Below are 19,413 nucleotides of genomic sequence, written 5' to 3'. Positions count from 1 at the left end.
TATGTTTCAAAGGTAAATGTGAAAGTAGAAGAGATAAAAACTTTTAAAGGAAGCTATCTCAAAAAAGTCACTTTGGAGTTATAAAAAATTAAAATAATAGAAAGTAAATTTTATTTTAAATAACTATGTGAAAGTGAATTCACGTGACTGATTGCAAATAAGTGTTAAAGAAAAAGTCAAAAATTGATCACATTGACAATTTGATATATATAATATTTTTTACTACTTAGGATGGTGCAACATAAAATATTACATGGCATTAACAAAGAAAACTAAGATATAGGGGTGAATATATATGGCAATATGGCATAGCTATGTCCCCTTGCATCTATAGGCGTGGAAATGAGCTGGGCTGGGCTAGGATTTACGAGGTCTAGGCTTGACCTACATTAGAACTCGCTGCCCAAGCCTTGACCTGTGACTTTTCATATGTCAAATTTTAAGGCTTGGCCTGGCCTTCCAGGAGGTCTGGCCTGACCTACGAGTCTGTTTAAAAGCATAGTTACCTAAAAATAACATCTTAAAGAGGTTAATAGACCTTGGGACTAATAGGTCGCGAGGTAATAGGTCAGTAGACTTATAAGCCTTCACAACTGTCATTGAATTTCTATTTTGAATATTGGAGAATCCAGTTAAAAAACTCATCCTCAACAACACTAAAATGATTTCTTCTTAGAAGAGAACTTTTCTAATTTAGGTTTTCATCTTAGTATTTCTTCTCTTTTATCTTTTTTTCATATTTTTGTACTTTTTCGACATAATATTAAATTTATTAATATTTTTCTGTTACAATTAAATTTATTAATATATTAGTATAATATATTTATTAAATTATAAAAAAAATTAGGTAAATAAGCCGACCTATCAGGCTTAATATTTTAACTAATCAAGCTTTTTAAAAAACCTAAGCCTGACCTTTTTAGCAAATAAGTCTGGCCTAGGACCGACCTTTAGTAGGCTAGGCTGTAGGCCCCTGATGAGCCGCTTGACCTATTTCCACCCGACATGCATCGGGCACTCACTATAACAACTGAAGAGGGCAAAAAAGTAAAGAAAAAACGAGTTGTTTCATTTCTCTTCAAAATGAAGACATTGTATAAAGTGGCCTGACAATAACAAACAATGCGTTAGTCCTTACCAACTTAGTTGAAGACTAGAAAATTGAACGGGAATTGGTTGGTGGAGGACTGAAAGACCAACTATATATAGTTGTTAAAATCAACGCTCAATGGTCATCTAAAACTAATTAGTTATTATAAATAAATAATGAACTTATGATTAGAATGTTATGAATGATTTATGACCCATTCCCAATCTGGCACACCTTATGGTCATGGTGGCTCACTGCTCTCTCCTTCAAGGCACCAGCATATTGAAAGAATATTCTATTGCAGCCCCAAGAAGCAAGTTGGTTGGTGGTTGTTGACTTTTGCATTTGTATTAAGAATGAAAATGTCAATAGTCTCCATCCCATGATCTCAATGTGGTTGAATTGAAATGGTGAAACCAAACAAAGAATTAGGTGGGATTATGCTTTTGGCAAGTTTGGTCTTTAAAAAACATTGGGATCACAAAAAGCACGTGCCATTTCTGCGTCAATTCAACTGTCATATTACCCACCCTATATGCAGAACAGAAGATGAAGGTGTCTTGTGAATGTGATGATCGTGTTGGTGGTGTTAAATTTACACTTTGGAAGGTTCGTGCTGTTAGGTGTTTCCTTCTTATTGTAGAACCAATAAAATATATTGAGAATGGAAGAAAATAAAGTAGTAAGGGAAAGAAAGAGACGCCACTATGATATATAGGTTTGGGTACTTTTATATGTTAACATGCCTATCATAAAAGACTCATTCACACCATCGACAAACCTAATTGAAATAAGGATTCATAAGTTTGTGTTCTCATGATGGTCCAATAGCTAAAATAATCATATATGACTATAAGTTTATAACCAAATAACAAAAAGTAATTTGCCTTTAGAGGGTGTATAAGGGTTGGTCATGGATTGTACTTAGGAGCATAATTTGGTATATACCGAATAAAATAGGTATGAGTTACGATAGATCGACATTTTGAGGTGTTTTACAAGTACAAACTTGATTGATGGTAAATGGGTTGGGGTTGGGCCGGGTATGAAATTTTTTTAAAAGAAAAATAAAAAAGCTCTCAAGATATGGTTGTTAAGTGTGAAAAAAATCTAATAAATTTAAATCCTAATGTTTAAAACCTTAATCTAATAGTTCAACTGGATAGCTCCTACTCTTAACTACATTTCACCAGAGGGATAATAAGCTCAAACATGATGATAGTTCATTATGGGAACGACAAACGGCACCGACTCGTCTTGCGCTCGCCATGTGACCAAATAAGTTTGTAATTGTGAGACCTCAAAGGGCTAAAGTCAGATGAACTACCCGATAACGGATGGATACGTGGTGGCGTAGGGCTTAAGCTTAGGGCGCTAGGGAGAAGTCCTTGAATCGCCGCACAGGGAAAAAAATATCTTTAAAACAGAAAAAAAAAAAAAAAGGATACCATATAACAAAAGTGGGCTTAAGTGTGTCTAGTCGGTTAGGGTTTACAAACCACGAACTTGATACTCAAACCTAATGGGTCGGTTTCATTCTTTGGAAATCCAATCCAACCTGTTTTCCGAAAATATCTCATTTTTTTGGTACGCATCAAATCAGGTTTGTTGGATTGGCCCAAACATTGTGCTTCCAAGTGTGTTTTGAGGATTGCTATTTGATTACTTTCTATGATTTATCTTGACATATTTTTGTGAAGAAACTAAGAACTTGATGTAAATATAAAATGTCTAAATATACACTCAAATATTATTATGTTGAGAGTTTTATATTTTTTTGTTGAATATGCTTATATACATGTCAGTATGTCAAACTATCAAAAAGGTTAAGCTAGGTTTTAAAATTTGGCCCAGGTCAGACTTAAGCCGTAAAATGATAATATAAGCTAGATTTGGGTTGCACAAAACCTAACTTTATTTAGATCTACTGGTCAAGGCATAGGCAGTTACTTATATTTGATTAGCATAAAGGTGATCAAAGTCTTTTTTATATGGAGCTATTAGCCGTAGAGAGGAGTCTTCTGCATGTTTGAAAGTTGGGGAACAAAGTTGTTACTTATGCATCAAATTGTATTGTATGGTTGCTATGGATTTGCTTAGTCGTGATGTTAGACGTGCGTAATCATTCGTTGATGAATGATATATTGAGGATCAGAGACATGGTGAACTGAGATTCGAATGTCAGTCTTTTGCACGTTTCTCATGAGCTAAAAAGATGAATTACATCATCCTAAAATTGATTCATGCACCTTTTCTTCTCCAACCATATGTCTTTCCACTTTTACCACTTGAACTATTTTTTTGAGAATCGTTAGTGATGCTTTAACAAGTGTTAAAAAAACACATGCTTAAAAGTCTTTAAATTCAGAGATAAAAATCATCCCATAAAGTGGTTAATCCATATTTTTTTAATAGTCAAAAATAAGGGACGGAGCTTATTGTTTGACTGGTTGAGAAGGCAAATAGATGATCACGCACAGAAAATATAGTTGGTTAGGTTCGTTCAAGGGTCCTATCAGGTTGGCACATTGTTTTGTTCGTGCCAACTCCTTCCTTCCTCTTTTCAATTTTATCCAAAAAACCAAAAAAATCTCGTACCCTGTTCTCTACTGCACATATATAAATTCCTCACTTTCTACGACACAACCAAACCAAACACCGATTTCTTCTATTTCTTTCTACATTGTCGCCACCTCTGTTCCTTCACCTTGTCTCTCTCGTAATCAACTCACTCTGTCTCTACGGATTTTCCCATTCCATTCACCTCGTTTTCCTCGCTACGCCTAGTATCAACCAGGTATATAAATGTTCATCCTTATTTTCTCTATTTCACATTTGCCTTTGCTTCTTCGATTATTTGCATATGTGGTATGCTGATTTGATTTCATACAAGTTCTATGTGGGCTTCCTCTAATTTCATTGTTTTCTTCTTTTTTAGATCTGCAGTCTCTTAATTTCAAATCATTTGTTGAAAAATTACGGGCTGTGTAACTGTGTGAGTGATTGGCAGAAATTTCAATTTCACATTTAACAAGTCTTTGTTTGTTCTGTAAGGTGGATATTTTCCCCCCTTTTTTCTCCTTTTGTGTTCTCTGGGATTGAACATTCTTCTGAGCAAGCATGTATGTGTTTCTTGGTTTAAACATTTGAGGGTATTGGTTTTGTGAAATAAACCTAAGCAACTATTGCCTTGATCATATGCATTGACCATAGTAGCTAACACTAAGTGGTGTTTTCTTACGCAGTTGTTGTTTGTTTTGAATTTTCAGATAATGGCTGCTGAAGTATGTCATCAGGCTATTGGCACTTTGCAGTCTCATTCTTTTCTTAATAATTTGAATCATCCCCAAAAGGTTGGGAACAATTTAGTAAGATTGGTAACAAAGGATTTTATCAGTACTAATGGCCTTTCAAGGAGTGGAAGTAGCTACTGTGGCCAGATGAATCGTCGTAGTGTTGTTATTCGATCTTCAGCTTCCCAGACATCAATTGTTGATCCAGTGTCATCATCTCCTTCAAAAAGCAACAGCAGTGACAAACCCAAGAAATCAAGTAAGATAAAACTCTCCCTAACAATTTAGACATGTTCATATTGATTTTTTTTCTTGAAGTTGGATTCACCAAGTTTTTGGTGGTTGTGACAATCAAGAAGTTGAAGTTGTCATGGTTGGATGTTATCTGACTACTGTGTAATCTGTTCCATTTCAGATGAAGCAGCTTTGATCCTTATTCGGCATGGTGAGTCATTATGGAATGAGAAGAATTTGTTCACAGGTTGTGTTGATGTCCCACTAAGCAAGAAGGGTATAGATGAGGCAATTGAAGCTGGTAAAAGAATTAGCAGCATTCCTGTTGATGTCATATTTACATCTGCTCTGATCCGCGCACAAATGACAGCCATGCTTGCCATGACCCAGCACCGTCGTAAAAAGGTAACATGAGGGGATAAATATATACACAGGTGTTAAAATTTGACACACCATGTAACTAACTTTTACTTAGAAAGCTTAGGGCATAGTAGTAAGCATGCCATACTCCAATTCACTAGTGATTAACTGATAAGAAAGGAGTTTATTTTTATGTAATATTGGTACCACAATCAAGAAAATTAGGCAATAGCAAAATTGATAAGTTTTGCTTTACTTATTATTGCTGATTATGTACATAGCAACATAGTAAACTCTAGTGTAAACCATTGGAGGAAATATTTTTACCTTTTGCATTGTAGTATTCAAATGTCACTTTTGTCAATATTAATCATCAGCCTCCATGCAGGTTCCTATCGTTAGCCTCCATGCAGGTTCCTATCGTTATGTCAATATTCAAATGTCAATATTAATCATCAGCCTCCATGCAGGTTCCTATCGTTATGCACAATGAGAGTGAACAAGCAAAGGCATGGAGTCAAGTTTTTAGTGAAGACACAATAAAACAGTCCATTCCAGTCATAGCATCTTGGCAACTAAATGAAAGAATGTAGTAATCCTTTTCCTGTTCTCAAAGTTTGAAATTTCTACTTCTATACAATTTCATGAATAATATTAACATATTATTGTTTTATCATACTTGTCATCCTTTCAGGTATGGGGAATTACAGGGCCTCAATAAGCAAGAAACAGCTGACAGATATGGCAAAGAGCAAGTCCATGAGTGGCGCCGAAGTTATGACACACCTCCTCCAAATGGTGAAAGTTTGGAAATGTGTGCTCAAAGAGCAGTTGCCTATTTCAGAGACCATGTAGGTGGAAATTCAGTTTTTTTGTCTTATTTTTTGAAAGAATTATGATTAATAACTGCTCCATTTGATTTGTGTTTTGTAAAACCGTTTTCAGTTTTTAAAAACAGAAAAAGAAAAATACTTGTTTTAAAAATTGTTTATGAAAATAGTTTTTAAGTTCAGAAAACTGAGAAAGGAATAAAAAATGTGGTGAATCTTTAAACTTGTTTATCCTCTCAACTCATCAGCTCTGACATTTTTAGTTCAGTTATATAATTTTTCTAAGTGTTGTAATTTAGTAATTTACCGAATGCAAATAGCTTCAAGCCTATTTGTGCTGGAGAAGAAGTGTGTATGTAGTTTGATAGATGCTGTAAGGTCAAATTTCTATTATGTTTGAGACGATTGCATAACTTTCATAAGGAACTAATCCCATTGACATCAATGCTGCAGATTGAACCTCAGCTTTTATCTGGAAAGAATGTTATGATTGCTGCCCATGGGAATTCATTAAGATCCATTATCATGTATCTTGACAAATTAACTTCCCAAGAGGTAACTGGAGTATTCAGAACTATCATGGATCTTAAGTTCTCACATAGACACAACATAGGCATGAGTTTTTTTATTAATTTTTTTCACCTTTTGACAGGTCATTAGTCTAGAACTGTCAACTGGAATTCCTATGCTTTACATTATCAAAGAGGGTAGATTCATTAGGAGAGGGAGTCCCATAGCACCAACTGAAGCTGGAGTTTATGCCTATACCAAGGTATGCTTTTTCTATCATCTTTCATATTTCATCCCTTTAAAATGCTTCTTTTAATGAATTGACAACTATCTGGGAGAAACTGTAAACTTCATCGTACTTTCTAAGAATTGCATAGCTAAAATCCTGACATAAGTTACACCTTGATCTAATGATTTTCTTCATCAAAATGTTTCATTTAGAATGGGCTACGCGTAATTAGTAACTAAAATAAGCACAGAAGGAATTCTGATTACAAACTCTGTTCAGTCGGTTGAATTGTTAGACTACTTTGATATCTGAAAATAAGTGGCAATTGTTCCTCAAGTTTCTAACTGCACTTTGATAGTAATGATCAAATAATAGATGTGAAAGCCAGCATTTCTAGTGGGTCTGATCTTTATGTTTTATTAGTCATTTTAATCATCTATTTTTTGGACTGATACTCTATTGTGAGGCTGAAATTAAGTTCCGTGATTCATTCTACATATCTTTTTAACTGATTTCACAAGGCACTGACAACTTTTCTTGGTTACAGCGTTTGGCTCTTTATAAGCAAAAGTTGGATGAGATGTAAAATAAAATATTGTTTAGGTAAACACTCATTGCTATTTTTCTTCCCCCTTCTTAAGCTTCTCTCTTAATATGCTAAATTTTGTTTTCTTTAACTGTTTCAGGAAATTCATTCACCATTAATCAGAAGTGTCACAGTTGAATCACAAAACGTGGGGGAGATGTTCCCAGTGTTACTGTTAGGCACCGTGAATATTTGCATTTATCCAAAAGCTAGGTTGTTTTGGATTTTTTAGAACAAAGTTTGAACCAGTGTATTAGGTATTTTTTATCTCATATGGTGAGCATGTGATTGCTTCCAATAAGAGATTGTTGATGCATCTTATAAATATGAAAATCCTGTAATATTTTGATAGAGACTGGATCAGACGTAAGGTAAAAGAACAACCGAGCAGAGAATATAATTCTCTTATTGAATAAAATTGTAGCTGGTTAAAAACACTCTAGCATTTGAGAGGCAAGTCTCTCTAAACTGATCCCAATTTCCATAATAATTCTATATCTGCCAACAATCTCTTATAAGTAATAACTACCCAAGTCAGCCTTTATTTGAATCTTGGGTCTCTCAATACCCGCCCCTAAAAAATCCACCATGTCCTCAAGGTGGGAAGTAGGCAATGCTCCTTGAATGGAGGTTGGCTGCTCCAAATGTCCTGCAGTTTTAATCAGCATCCTTGCATCTTCTGGAGTTTGACTCTGAAAAGTATCTCCTGGGTCCCACTGTTTGAAGTTGGTCGAACCACTTAATGCCTGCCCGTTTGGTTCCTGTCCTCCTTTCGTTCAACGGCATTATCCCTGCAGATGGTAACATGTTCATAGTGGAAGATGCTTGAAAGACTTTTAACCCACATACCATTCCTTTGCCCTGGTTGCCCTTCTTCTGGCTGCCCTTCTTTATTCAGAGATTTATGTCTCTTCCTTGTCTTTGGTTGTTGATGGATCTTCCGATGCTTTCTCCATCGGGGTCCAAGATTCGGCCCAACACATCTTCTTACAACCTCTGCTTCAAGATTGGGGCCCTGCATCTCAAAGGTTAAGCATTTCTCCGCCTTTAATGTGGTTTGTCAACTTTGCTTTATTTGACGTGCAATTTCCCGTCTCCAAATCTGCAATCTCCTTTTTCACTTGTCAATGAATGAATGCCTCATGGATAGGAACAAAATTTATTATAGAGATAATGATACAACTCGGTTTTTGAGAGTTAGCTCTTAATTTTAGAATTCGAGAGTCCGGTCTTTCTTTATAAAACACACAACTTCTAAATGAGACCACTCCTAGACAGTTACAAACAGACACAACTAGCAAATAATATCTAACCCATTTAAATTAAAACAACCTCTTACTGCTACTGCTGGGTGCAATCGTTCACGCACACCCTTTAGCAATTGGGATCGCCCCCTATCATATTTTAGTTCAGGTTCATCATTATAATTGTATCAGTTCTAATGTGAATTTTATTTATCCTAAGCATACATTCCTCGTTGTCTTAAATGTTCTAGGCACAAGGTAAAATCAACCAAAAACAACAATAACAAAAGCATTATCCTACTAAGTGAGATCAGCTATATGGACCACGAGGCACCATTGAGCTCAATCGAAAGCCGTATCTTTAATATAACGAGGTAAAACCATCCATCTTCATAAGATTTGACATGAACTTAACACTGTCTCACAAATCAAGGTTTCAAAATATGTTATCATAGCATCTTCCTACATTACACTGGTCTCAGCACTTCTTATACAAAGATTTAGGCATATAATTTCTTATTACACCCATTGCATTTCTGTCTCCTTCGGCACCATAGATATATACATCAGGGTTAAGAACAAGGGAACTTGTCTGTGTTCTTATTGCTAGAAGCATCAGAATCTGCAGCCAACCTGATGAATATAAAGGAGTATCTTGTGAGACTGATTATAGAGAGTTTGCCTGTGTCCAGAAAGAGTGTGTTTTACTGTCTTCCTCTTCCATTCTCTTAGCATATTTACAGATGTCGAATCCTGTGTTGTTATTCCCACCAAATGCTGATTCAAGATGATCCATATCAAACAAATCCTCCATTATCTTCTTTGTGCCTTCGTCGTTAGAATAACCAAACTTCAATTTATTATAATTCTCAGGCTGAAGCAGGGGCTTTACCATCTGCACAAATTCACCCTTTCAAATTACAAACTGATACAAGATTGATTCCATGATCATAAACTGATATTACATAACCACATCCAGAAGATAATAATAAGCTTTTTGATTTAGTTACCGCGAGGAATGGTTGGAAGATCCATGGTGCATTGTATATTAGCGACAACCCCAACCTCTCTGGATAATATTCTTGTAATACATGGATGGTTTCGCGTGCCAGCTTGAATGATATATTTGACAGATTGAAACCCTGGAAATCAATCAACCACACCACCTGTTCCTGGTGTGGTGGGAGATTTAAAATGGCATTCTCCATGCAGTAAACAAAATGCTTCACCTGCTGTTTTATTGACTTTGAGTTCTGCAGCACAAATAATAAAGACAACAGATGAAATTGTGTAAATGACATAGAAACATGGATCACAGTATAACACTCTTCAAAAAATTGGACATTTTCCAATCATACACGTGTACACTATAATCTATAAACTCTAGATGTCAATTTCAAGCACAAGTAAGTAGGTCAGCACTATTATATGTTAAGTGTTGAACTTCAAGAGTGCTTTCTAAGAGTGAAAATGAAATTTAACAAGGTAGGGTGGGTTCGGTTATCTGTTTTCATCATTGCAGAGAGTGTTCACAATCATATCAATGCAGTGCAGAGCGATGAAAGTCTGTTCACACTGCTCTCAACTGATTTCTAAATACACACGTTGTTGGCCATAATGTAACTAGACATGATGATATTAAAAGTGATTTTCTGAAGAAACCTGGCGACTAGGTTTGATTACAAGCACTGATCTCCCATGTTTGTCGCAGTAATTTGGTCTATACATCTTCCCTGTCTCTGCTTCTTCAGAAACCTCTTCCTGCATCAAATAAAATAGTAAAATACACATTAAACCACTTCTATCAGAAAAAATATATCAACTTATGGACGGAACTCTTCTTATGGATTGAGATAAAAATCTGTTCAAGTTACACTCAACTACGCAAACACACACCAGTCAACTAGCATCTAAACACACTTTGTTGGTGACCCTTCTATTGAAGTTTACTCAGCCCTTCGCTAAGCTCCTCTTTAGAGGAAATAGAGGGAGGACAATCAATATACTCAATTTAACCTCCTCAATATAGAAAGATTTATAGCGACTTAGTCTTGCATTCATTATCTCTTAAAAGGCATGAAAAGTGAAGAAATTAAAGCAAGTAACTTACCCAGCGGATCTCATCAGGTTTGTATTCTTCTCTCCATTTCAGGCTTTGTTTCAACATTTGAGCTGCTTTCTTGACATTCCAATTCTGTGACCTCAAATACCTTGAGATACTTGCTTCAGAACAATACAGGGATGCCTTATCTGATAATGGCCCTATCAAACTCTTCACCTCAATAATCTGAAAGGCACCAAATAATTATGGTTTGAGATGTTTCCAAAATGCAACTACCTTAGTGAATATACATAGAATGGAAAATAATTAAACATACCTTTGCCTTCTGTTCTTGTGACACTGACATTTTCTCATGGCCGTGAGAGGCAAGTTTTCGTGGATCCTCACTCATAGGGTTCACTGTAGAGACTCCAAAAATGAACATCTTTCTAAATGATTACAGCATAAGATGAAGCAAGATTAACATGTTGGGTTAGATTTGTATACTATATATGAATACTTTATTACATAACCAAGTTTACCTTCAACGAAGAGTATGATAGCAGCTGACTCAACGCAAGCTAAACATTGAAGGAACTAATGTGAATTCAAGGGATAGAGTTTGCTATGGTTTGTTCACTGAAATGCGATATTTGATTTATTTTATAGGCATTTAGATTAATTAGTTTAAATTACCTTAGTTGTTAAGACATGATGAGTTAGCTCAATTTTTGTTAGCGTGTGATTAGTTTCATTTATTAGGAAGAGTCACGGACTTGTAGCTTTCCATTATGTCTTGTTGTATGTACAAAACTTCCCTCATACACGCTTCATTCCATGCGTTAACCTATTAGCAGGTAATAGAATTTTCTTCCATTTTCTCCCTAAGCCTTCTTATCAACGTATCCCGCCTGATAGCAATGAGACTAATCACCTTGAGATCAAGTTGTATGTCTTTCCCAACAAACATTCTTCATACAAACACCAAGAAATTAGATTATCCCCTTAATGTTTAAGGCACCAAACTATATACTTACCATCAATAATACAAGAAACATACTATTAAGGAAACATAAAAAAAATTGTGGGGCAAATGACCCCATAAGCTATAAGGTGGATCCGTCCCAGCTTAATTACCATGCTAGACCCATTTTCTTCCCTTACCAATCATGTTTTTCAACATTTTATTTTATTTTATTTTTTTGTTATTGAGAAGCACAAATACTATATTATTTTTTAATGAAGGTAAAATATAGAGATTCAAACAGATATAAGTAAAAATATTCTAGAACCTCCTATTTATTTCTCTTAATAACCTTCCTAATTATCAACCAAAAAAATATAGATTGCACTTTTCTATTTCATACTTTATTTATTAAGTAGTACTCCGTCCGTTCCTACTTCATATTTATCTGTCCAGGAAGAGAAGATTCACACAAATTAAGGAAAGCAATTAATTATGTTGATTTTCATAAAAGTATTACTCCCTCCGTTCCTATATAACTGACAATTTGAGGTTGTTGCACAAGTATTAAGAAATAGCAATTAATGTTCTTGTTTTATTAAAATTGCAATCTAACTTCCTACTATACCCTTTATCTCTCTTATTAATTCTAACTTTTCAATTTTTCTGCCACCAATAAATGAAGGGTACAATTGGTAATAATTAATGCTCTCTTGAACTTGTAAAGTGGCAGATAATTATTAGGAACAAAATTCAGGTAAAAATAGTATCAGTTATTTAGGAACGGAGGGAGTATATGTTTTCCTATATCAACCTTTAGAATGTATTTTATATTTCTTCATTTATTGTTTCTGTACGGGCATTTCTTGGAAAAACATCAATTAATGCTCTTTTGAAACTCTAAGTTGACAGATATATAAGAACAATTTTTTTTCTCCAAAGTGAATAGTTAATAAGGAACGGAGGAAGTAAAAAACTTTGCCAGAAAATTTATAAGAGGATATAGAATTACACGTAAAATCCTTAAGAAGTTCATCGGTAACCCTTCTATCGGAGCTGCCATAAAGCTCAAGAAAAAGAAGGTTGATAGAAAGCTCAAGGAGCTCGACAGGGAAAGCACCACCCATAACCCTTTTTCCAAAAAGAGGTTGAAAACCTGGTTCTTCTTTCGAACTAGGTTTTCAACCTCGTAGCTTGCGCCTTGATGATAGAGTTAAACAACTCTTACTCCACCTGCCAAGACCTTCTTTTGGGTTAGTCCTACAACCTGCGAAGACCTTTCCATTATAGATTAAATATCTTTTATAAATCTAGTTGGACAACATATATTGATGATGGAAGGTATGTATCAGAGGCAAGCTTATATCTAGGACGAACCCTTTTATCTCGGCGGTCAAGGAAAAACAAGGTGGTAGTTGTAGCATTACAGAGGATGAATAGATGAGTTTAGCTCATCTTTTTGTAGAAATACTTAGTTCATTCATTTTTAAAGGAACTCACAGTTTTTACTGCTACATGTTTTCTATGTGGTAGCCCTGAAAAATAAAAGAAATTTGGCTAAATGTGTCGGTTGTTTATTGGATGATTTGGATTGTTTGAATGTGATAGTTGATTGTAGTTAGCTGAGTTACAAGGTGCTAACTGAGTTAACTGTTAGCTGATGGATCGATTAAGAATCAGTCATTAACTCATGGTTCGACTGTCAATCAGTCGTTAGCTGGTGGATTGACAGCTAACCAGTTGCTTGCTGATGGATGAGTTGCTAATCAGCTGATTTGGACATTCCAAATTTAGCAGCTAACTTTGGTTTTTTGTGTCAGCTCTTAGCTAATGAATGACTACTAAATAATTGTTACTCGTTTGAGCGGCTTCTAATCAGCCGGTTTGGACTTTTTGAATCGGTTTGTTGATTTGGGCCTTGAAATGTGGAAGATTGTAAGCCTAAATTTGTTACTTGTGCAAAAGGCCTAGTTTAATGACATGCTAAAATACATAGTACAATTTTTGTAGATAACAACAAATCCCTGCCTTTAAAGAAAGAGTATTCTACATAAATATTGAGAGTTTTACTATAATTAATTAATCTTTAAGTGATATTTTCGTATAAAACTTGAAGATAAAGTCAGAATGAATCCACTTAATACAAAATACAGGAACTTCAATTCATGTCAAATGGAGGTAGTGGAACCAACTGATCAACTTGGGAAGGGAAACCCACTAGGTGATATGACGGTTTTTGAGGGACAGAATAGGTGCCATATCAAAAATGTTTATATACGTGCTTACTCAGTGCCTAGAGAACATAGTAGACTTCATTAAGACAAATAACTGTTGTAAGCTGCTATGATTTTCCTCTATAAATAGTCGTATGAGACTTATTTGTATGACACAAGCTGAAACAATCAATACAACTTACACATTTCCCGTATTTTTCCTTAGACATTTACTTATATGCCTTTACTTTGCTAGAACGTTATATAGACTTACCTCGTCTTCAACCTCTCAATAGCAATCACCAAGAATTTTTTAGAGAGTCTTAGAAACTTGTATTGAGGAACAAAATATCTTCTGACCTAGGGTAATCTCTTGATTAGAAAATCGTTACATTGGTTTCTCAATCAACTTACACAACTATTCTAGACTTAAATCTATTTGAACTAACACCATTATAATCTTTCCACGGTATCTTTGGATCACAGTCTTATTCTACATCCAAGAACTAAACATATTGAGTTGGATGTATTTTTTTTAAGGAAAAAGTAATCCGCAAATAATTTTTATCTTTCCACGGTATCTTTGGATCACAATCATATAAACATATTGAGTTGGATGTATTTTTTTTTAAGGAAAAAAGTAATCCGCACGTAATTTTATGAGTAACTTAGACAATCCTCTTAAAATTCCATTGAACTTTCCCATCTGACTTGTTTCTAACAAAAAATTCCTTTGCTACGGAAAGCAGGTAAATGGAAAAACCGACTAATATAACATTACATGCATATGTTACAATCGGAATATATACATCAAAACCATTGTTTCATTTGCAACCAGACGTGAAAACAAGCAGAGAGAAATAAAACAAAAATTTATTCGAAATTAAATACATCAGAGCCAAGGTTTCATGTGCGGACTGCAAAGTGGTGAAAAGTAGAGGCAAATGGAAAAATAGTGCTAGCTACTAAGATGAAAATCTAACCTGAAACAGAGACCAATACAATACAATGCTTGGAAGGTGGATTTCTGAAAACGAGAAACAAGGAAGCAATCAACCTTGGATGGAGTGTGGATTTTGGTTATGGCCTTTTATATAATGCACTCGAGTCTTGACCATATACTCACTCACATTTAAAAATCCCCACCATTAAGTTCAAACCTAGCTAATTCATGCGGTGCGCACGTGGACACCAAAAATAATAATATAAGTAGTAGTTACAAAATGATTCTATTTAGTAGAAAGAATTTGCATTTATTTTCCGATGTAACAAAAAAAAAAAGAAAGAATTTGCATTTAAAATGATCAAATATGCATTTACCATTAGTGGATGGTTTGATTATTGAATAATGTATATAAAGAAATGATTTACTGTAAAAGACTTAATCATTTAATATATTAATGAGAATATAATATTAGTGAAAAAAATATAAGAGTACATTCGTGTGTAAATTTCAGTCACTGAAGATTGACTTTGGGGATTGGTTTCTATGTTAGGATTTTTTTTCTAAAAGAAAGTTTTGAAGGTACTTACATATCGCCTACCAACATAACTCTCACATCACATTGACAGTAAAATTAAACACATAACCTTTTGAAGGGAAATAATCTGTTTTTACCAACTAAGCGAACATTAAATGATCTATGAGATAAATAACTCATTGATCAATCACATTAAAGATAAGTGAGTTATAATTCTTATGGTTATATTTAGTTGTGGGTTAGTAACTTACATGAGTCAATTAGACAACCTCAAATAAAAATGGGGACAATGTTGGGTGTCTGTATTATAATGGAAGTTTAGTAGTTAGGAAAGTTTTTCCACGCACCTCAATTTGCCATAATTGCAATTATGATTCCCTAGTTTAGTAGTTCAACGATTCTGGTCCCTTATTTATTTTTCACAATTTTGTGGCTTTTCTCACCCACTTCTTTTAAATTTTGGTCCCCTATTATTATAAATTAAATGGTGCAAATCAGATTTCATAGCTATCTCTCAATGTTCAAATAACCAATTATCTAAAAAACTTAAATGGTTGGGTAAGGATCATTTGAATTATTTTATATTATATTCTAACACGCTTCCCTCATGTTAGAACTCTTTAAGTTTGAAGCGTGAACAAATGCACAGACCCCCTACCAAGTGATCGAATTCTAAAAATAAAAAATTAAACCTATCTTTCTCATGTGCCATATATGAAACTAATTTACGCCCTGTTGATTGATGCCATCATAGGAGCGCCCCTCCCGCAATGTTTGTTTATTAATGCTCTGTATGCTAATTAATAGCGTAATAGTGTTACAATCACTCAACTGTAAACTTTTAAATTTGATTGAATTTTCGTTTTCTGAAAGATATATAAATCTATGACGAAACAATGTTTTATTAAATACTTGTCTGGGCTTAGTCCCTCCCAATAACCAAAAAAAAAAAAACTTGTCCTCGTATCGGTTTCAATAATATTGTTGTGGCAGGCAGGTGGATGTCATTGTATAAATACAGTTGGGGTATTAGAGAAATTTCATTGTATGAATTAATGCACAGATCTATCACCAATATATTATCATGATTAAGTCTTTTGTTATATCATCTAGGTGGCATCTAAATATGAGATTGGTTAATTAAGAGTAGTGAGCTGTGTAGTTGGCGAGGTACAAAACAAAACAAGGGAGTGGTATTGGCGATTGTTAATGTTTGGTTTTGGACAAAGACTGTAAAAGCTGAGAGTGTGGCAACAGATTGAAGGGAAAAGCTAACGTGGGAGAAGAGAGAGCGACAGTAACAGTCTTTGATTGATTTGAATTCACATAAATATAGTGTGTTTGTTTGGAGGTATATATGAAGTATCTTAAAATGAAAAAAAATACTTAAACCCTATAACAATAGTGACACACATCCAACCATCACAAAGTGGAAAATAAAAATACAAATTCCATTTTGTGGGGATCAAAGAACCATCACAAAAGTGGATATCCGATGTGTGTTTCTACTGTTACGGGGTTTTAAATGCATAGAATTCAAAATAGAAACACACATCGGACATCTTCTTCAAACAAAATGAATCGTATGCATTTAAAACACTTGTTTGCTAGAGGGAGAAAATTCTCAAGTTTTAAATGGAAATTGAGAGTGCTTTATTAATGATTGTAAATTTACTAATAAAAGACTTTAGTATTGGAGCACATCTGAATTACATGAATATGATTAAGATATTTTGATGTTTTAGAAGAGTTTAGATTCAGAAAATTAAATGTAGGTTTATGATAGGACTGTCTAGATTAGCCCGATCCGATCGAAACCGGCCCAACTAAAGGTTTTTTTGGTGAAATCGGTCGAACTGGGTCAGTTTTCGGGTAGAATGGTTGAAAAAATTCAGTTTCACATGGTTTGGTTCAGTCTGGAAACTGTAAACAAATTTGTTTCTGTTGGTTTCTGTTGATTAGGCAACTGTGGTTCCGATTAGGCAACTATTGCTGTACACAACTTCGTTTCTCTTGTTTCTGTTGAGGTTTCTTTTTTTTTTTCCTGATGATTTTGTTCTCCTGTTTTGTAAGACCCAAGTTTTTAAGCTTAGAATAAGTGGAAGAGATTTCCATTTACGATTAGGCTTGACGTATCGTGAAGGAAAAACCTGAACAAGAGTTTATCGAATGGAATAAATTTATGAAGGAGAAAGTTCAGGAAAAGTCTAAGGATTTCATCAAAGCCGATAAAAGGTATAACACGATCGATATACGCTTAAACCTAGGGCAGAAACCCTAGCAAATAGCTAGTTTACACTTAAAGTCACGATGGAAATTAATTCCAAAAATCTTCAGAGAAATGTTAGAACTTCTCTTATTCCTTATACGACAATCGTTTCGAGGCGAAACTCTAGAATCTACGAACGTCCGATTCCAATCCTCGGAAGTTTGCCGAAACCAAAACCCTGATAGTTCAAGAAACCTAAAATCAACCGACGATGAAGACTTTTTCTGTTCGGAGCTTCAAATAAGGATTTCATCCGCGTACGCCCACTCTAATCGACGTTCCAAATCTTTCTTCAGAAGGAAGTTTCTGCATCCGAGGTCAAAACCATAAAGTGCATTTTAAGTCAGTAAACATTAAAAACAAGCCTCGAAAACCAAAAATCATGCTGATATTTCTTTGAAGAATTAGAAGATTCAGCGGGGAGAATATCGTGTCTAAAATACGTTGGAATCAGTAGGAAGAAATCAGGATCGCTCTTATATTTTTATCTTAACTCTATGAGTTAAATCCTCCGATGTCTAAACTAATCTGTACCGGTTTACAAAATATCTTTACAAAATATCTTCTCAAAATATCTTTGATAAATATCTATTCATCCTTATCCGATCTTTGATAAATATCTATTCATCCTTATCCGATCTTTGATAAATATCTTCCATTTCATTCCCTATATATAGGTTGAAGCTTGAAACAAAAATCTCACCCAAAAACCCACGGCCAAGGAGGAAGGAGGAGGAGAAGAGTTTTTCGCCGATTCTTGCCTGATCGTCCCACAGTTCGTTGCTACGCGTAGGTCTCAAGGTACTGATGTTAATCCTTACTTCTGATCGTAAATTCTGCCGCTTTTCTCTATGCTTTTCTGTGCTCTAAGTTTTGAGCTTTTTGCAAAACTATCCAAATAACTTCATCTTTTTATCTAAACTTATTCCCTGCGTGCCCCTGAGCATGTTTAGCGGATTATATTTCACCGATTCTCGCCGAATTGCCGCCGAGTTTCAATTCTGCTCATAATACCCATTTTTGGCTAAAGTTCCAACCTTTGGGCTTAAAACTCTCGACTGAGCTTAGCGTTAGTAGGATTAGTCGTCATAATCGTCGTTAGTATCAACCCCATCTAATTTGTTTTTCGAAAGTCCAATTTTGAAATTCTGAGCTGAAAATAATGACCAAAATACCCCTGCGACAGTTTTCGATCCGATAATTTTTCCGAGTTTAGATTCACCTTAGTTGCGACTAATGATAACCTAGGAACCAAGTTTGATCGAAGAAAAATCGACACACACAATTACCATGTGTGGCCGTGAGCTACCCTAGGAGGAGGAAGAAAAATTCTTTTTTGAAAACTTGTCCTTTCGCGCTAGATTATCGTACCTCGGAGTATATGCTACTTCGTGTAACCTTAGTGAGTATTGATTGCTGAGTTTCGGATAGATTTTGATGGAATTCTGTGGGTTTTACTCTAAGGTTCTTTTGAGGAATTTCCCGAAGAACAAGGAGCTGATTGTGAAGGAGCGTTTGAAGAGAACCCTGGAGAATCTACAGGTGAGGGCTACTCACTGAACTATTAGCTAATGCTTTAGGTGTCGACGAATTCGACTTGATTTACTGTTTATGCACTTGTTTGTGTTTGACTGGGAAAATGTTTTCTGAGGCTTCGGCTGACAATGATGATTATTCATCTATTGACTGTTTTTGAGTTTGAATCACATGCTATGTACTAAATGGTTAATCTAGGATGTGTGATATCTGCTTTATATGCTAAGTGCTATGTGGTTATTCTTGGATATGTGATATATGTGACTTGTTTGTTGACTGTGCTGATTTAACTATGCCATAACACATATATCTGTGGTACTGAGGAGTGAGAATAACGGGCAAGTCATGCCAATTTTTATAAGAGTTTGAGAAAGTTTGACGGGACGAACGGAGTTCGGGCTTTGTTAGTGTTTTAAGTGGATCGAGACATTCTCTAGGGATTACATTGGGATTATGGGATCTTTGAAAACTTATAGGAAATACGATAAGACTAAAAGGAAACTATTTTTACAAGGAAAATTCATAAGATATTA

The 19,413-nt window shown here is 34.9% G+C and overlaps 2 protein-coding genes across 5 annotated transcripts; one reads left to right on the top strand and one right to left on the bottom strand.

Annotated features, from left to right (window-relative positions):
- The first annotated feature begins 3,615 nt into the window (after nucleotides 1-3,615).
- LOC130733446 (2,3-bisphosphoglycerate-dependent phosphoglycerate mutase 1-like) lies at nucleotides 3,616-7,569 on the top strand. 4 transcript variants are annotated; one of them, XM_057585634.1, is made up of 10 exons: nucleotides 3,616-3,887; nucleotides 4,029-4,085; nucleotides 4,360-4,642; nucleotides 4,799-5,022; nucleotides 5,448-5,566; nucleotides 5,672-5,828; nucleotides 6,261-6,362; nucleotides 6,460-6,579; nucleotides 7,094-7,149; nucleotides 7,233-7,569. In XM_057585634.1, the coding sequence occupies exons 3-9, from the start codon at nucleotides 4,363-4,365 to the stop codon at nucleotides 7,130-7,132; spliced, it is 1,041 nt and encodes a 346-aa protein (XP_057441617.1). In that variant the 5' UTR covers nucleotides 3,616-3,887; nucleotides 4,029-4,085; nucleotides 4,360-4,362; the 3' UTR covers nucleotides 7,133-7,149; nucleotides 7,233-7,569. The 4 variants fall into 4 exon arrangements, with proteins under 4 accessions (XP_057441617.1, XP_057441610.1, XP_057441603.1 ...); XM_057585627.1 differs by having other exon boundaries at nucleotides 4,029-4,144; XM_057585620.1 differs by lacking the exon at nucleotides 4,029-4,085 and having other exon boundaries at nucleotides 3,618-3,887.
- Nucleotides 7,570-8,661: 1,092 nt separating this feature from the next.
- Nucleotides 8,662-14,680, bottom strand: LOC130733463 (CRAL-TRIO domain-containing protein C23B6.04c-like). Its single transcript, XM_057585659.1, has 5 exons — nucleotides 10,755-14,680; nucleotides 10,487-10,663; nucleotides 10,039-10,137; nucleotides 9,387-9,629; nucleotides 8,662-9,271 (listed from the first exon to the last, which is right to left on the bottom strand). The coding sequence occupies exons 1-5, from the start codon at nucleotides 10,860-10,862 to the stop codon at nucleotides 9,044-9,046; spliced, it is 855 nt and encodes a 284-aa protein (XP_057441642.1). The 5' UTR covers nucleotides 10,863-14,680; the 3' UTR covers nucleotides 8,662-9,043.
- Between the last annotated feature and the right edge of the window lie 4,733 nt (nucleotides 14,681-19,413).

Source organism: Lotus japonicus, chromosome 1 (genome assembly GCF_012489685.1).
Source record: "Lotus japonicus ecotype B-129 chromosome 1, LjGifu_v1.2".
Taxonomy (NCBI): Eukaryota; Viridiplantae; Streptophyta; class Magnoliopsida; order Fabales; family Fabaceae; genus Lotus; species Lotus japonicus.
Note: the sequence above shows the minus strand (reverse complement) of the source record. Positions and strands in the feature narration are given on the sequence as shown.

Coding starts and splice junctions, on each gene's coding strand:
- LOC130733446 (XM_057585634.1), top strand. CDS start 4,363: ATGGCTGCTGAAGTATGTCATCAGGCTATTGGCACTTTGCAGTCTCAT. Junction 5,023..5,447: donor CCCAGCACCGTCGTAAAAAG/GTAACATGAGGG, acceptor GCCTCCATGCAG/GTTCCTATCGTTATGCACAA. Junction 5,829..6,260: donor TTGCCTATTTCAGAGACCAT/GTAGGTGGAAAT, acceptor TCAATGCTGCAG/ATTGAACCTCAGCTTTTATC.
- LOC130733463 (XM_057585659.1), bottom strand. CDS start 10,862: ATGTTCATTTTTGGAGTCTCTACAGTGAACCCTATGAGTGAGGATCCA. Junction 10,664..10,754: donor CACAAGAACAGAAGGCAAAG/GTATGTTTAATT, acceptor GGTGCCTTTCAG/ATTATTGAGGTGAAGAGTTT. Junction 9,272..9,386: donor TCTTCCAACCATTCCTCGCG/GTAACTAAATCA, acceptor GAATTTGTGCAG/ATGGTAAAGCCCCTGCTTCA.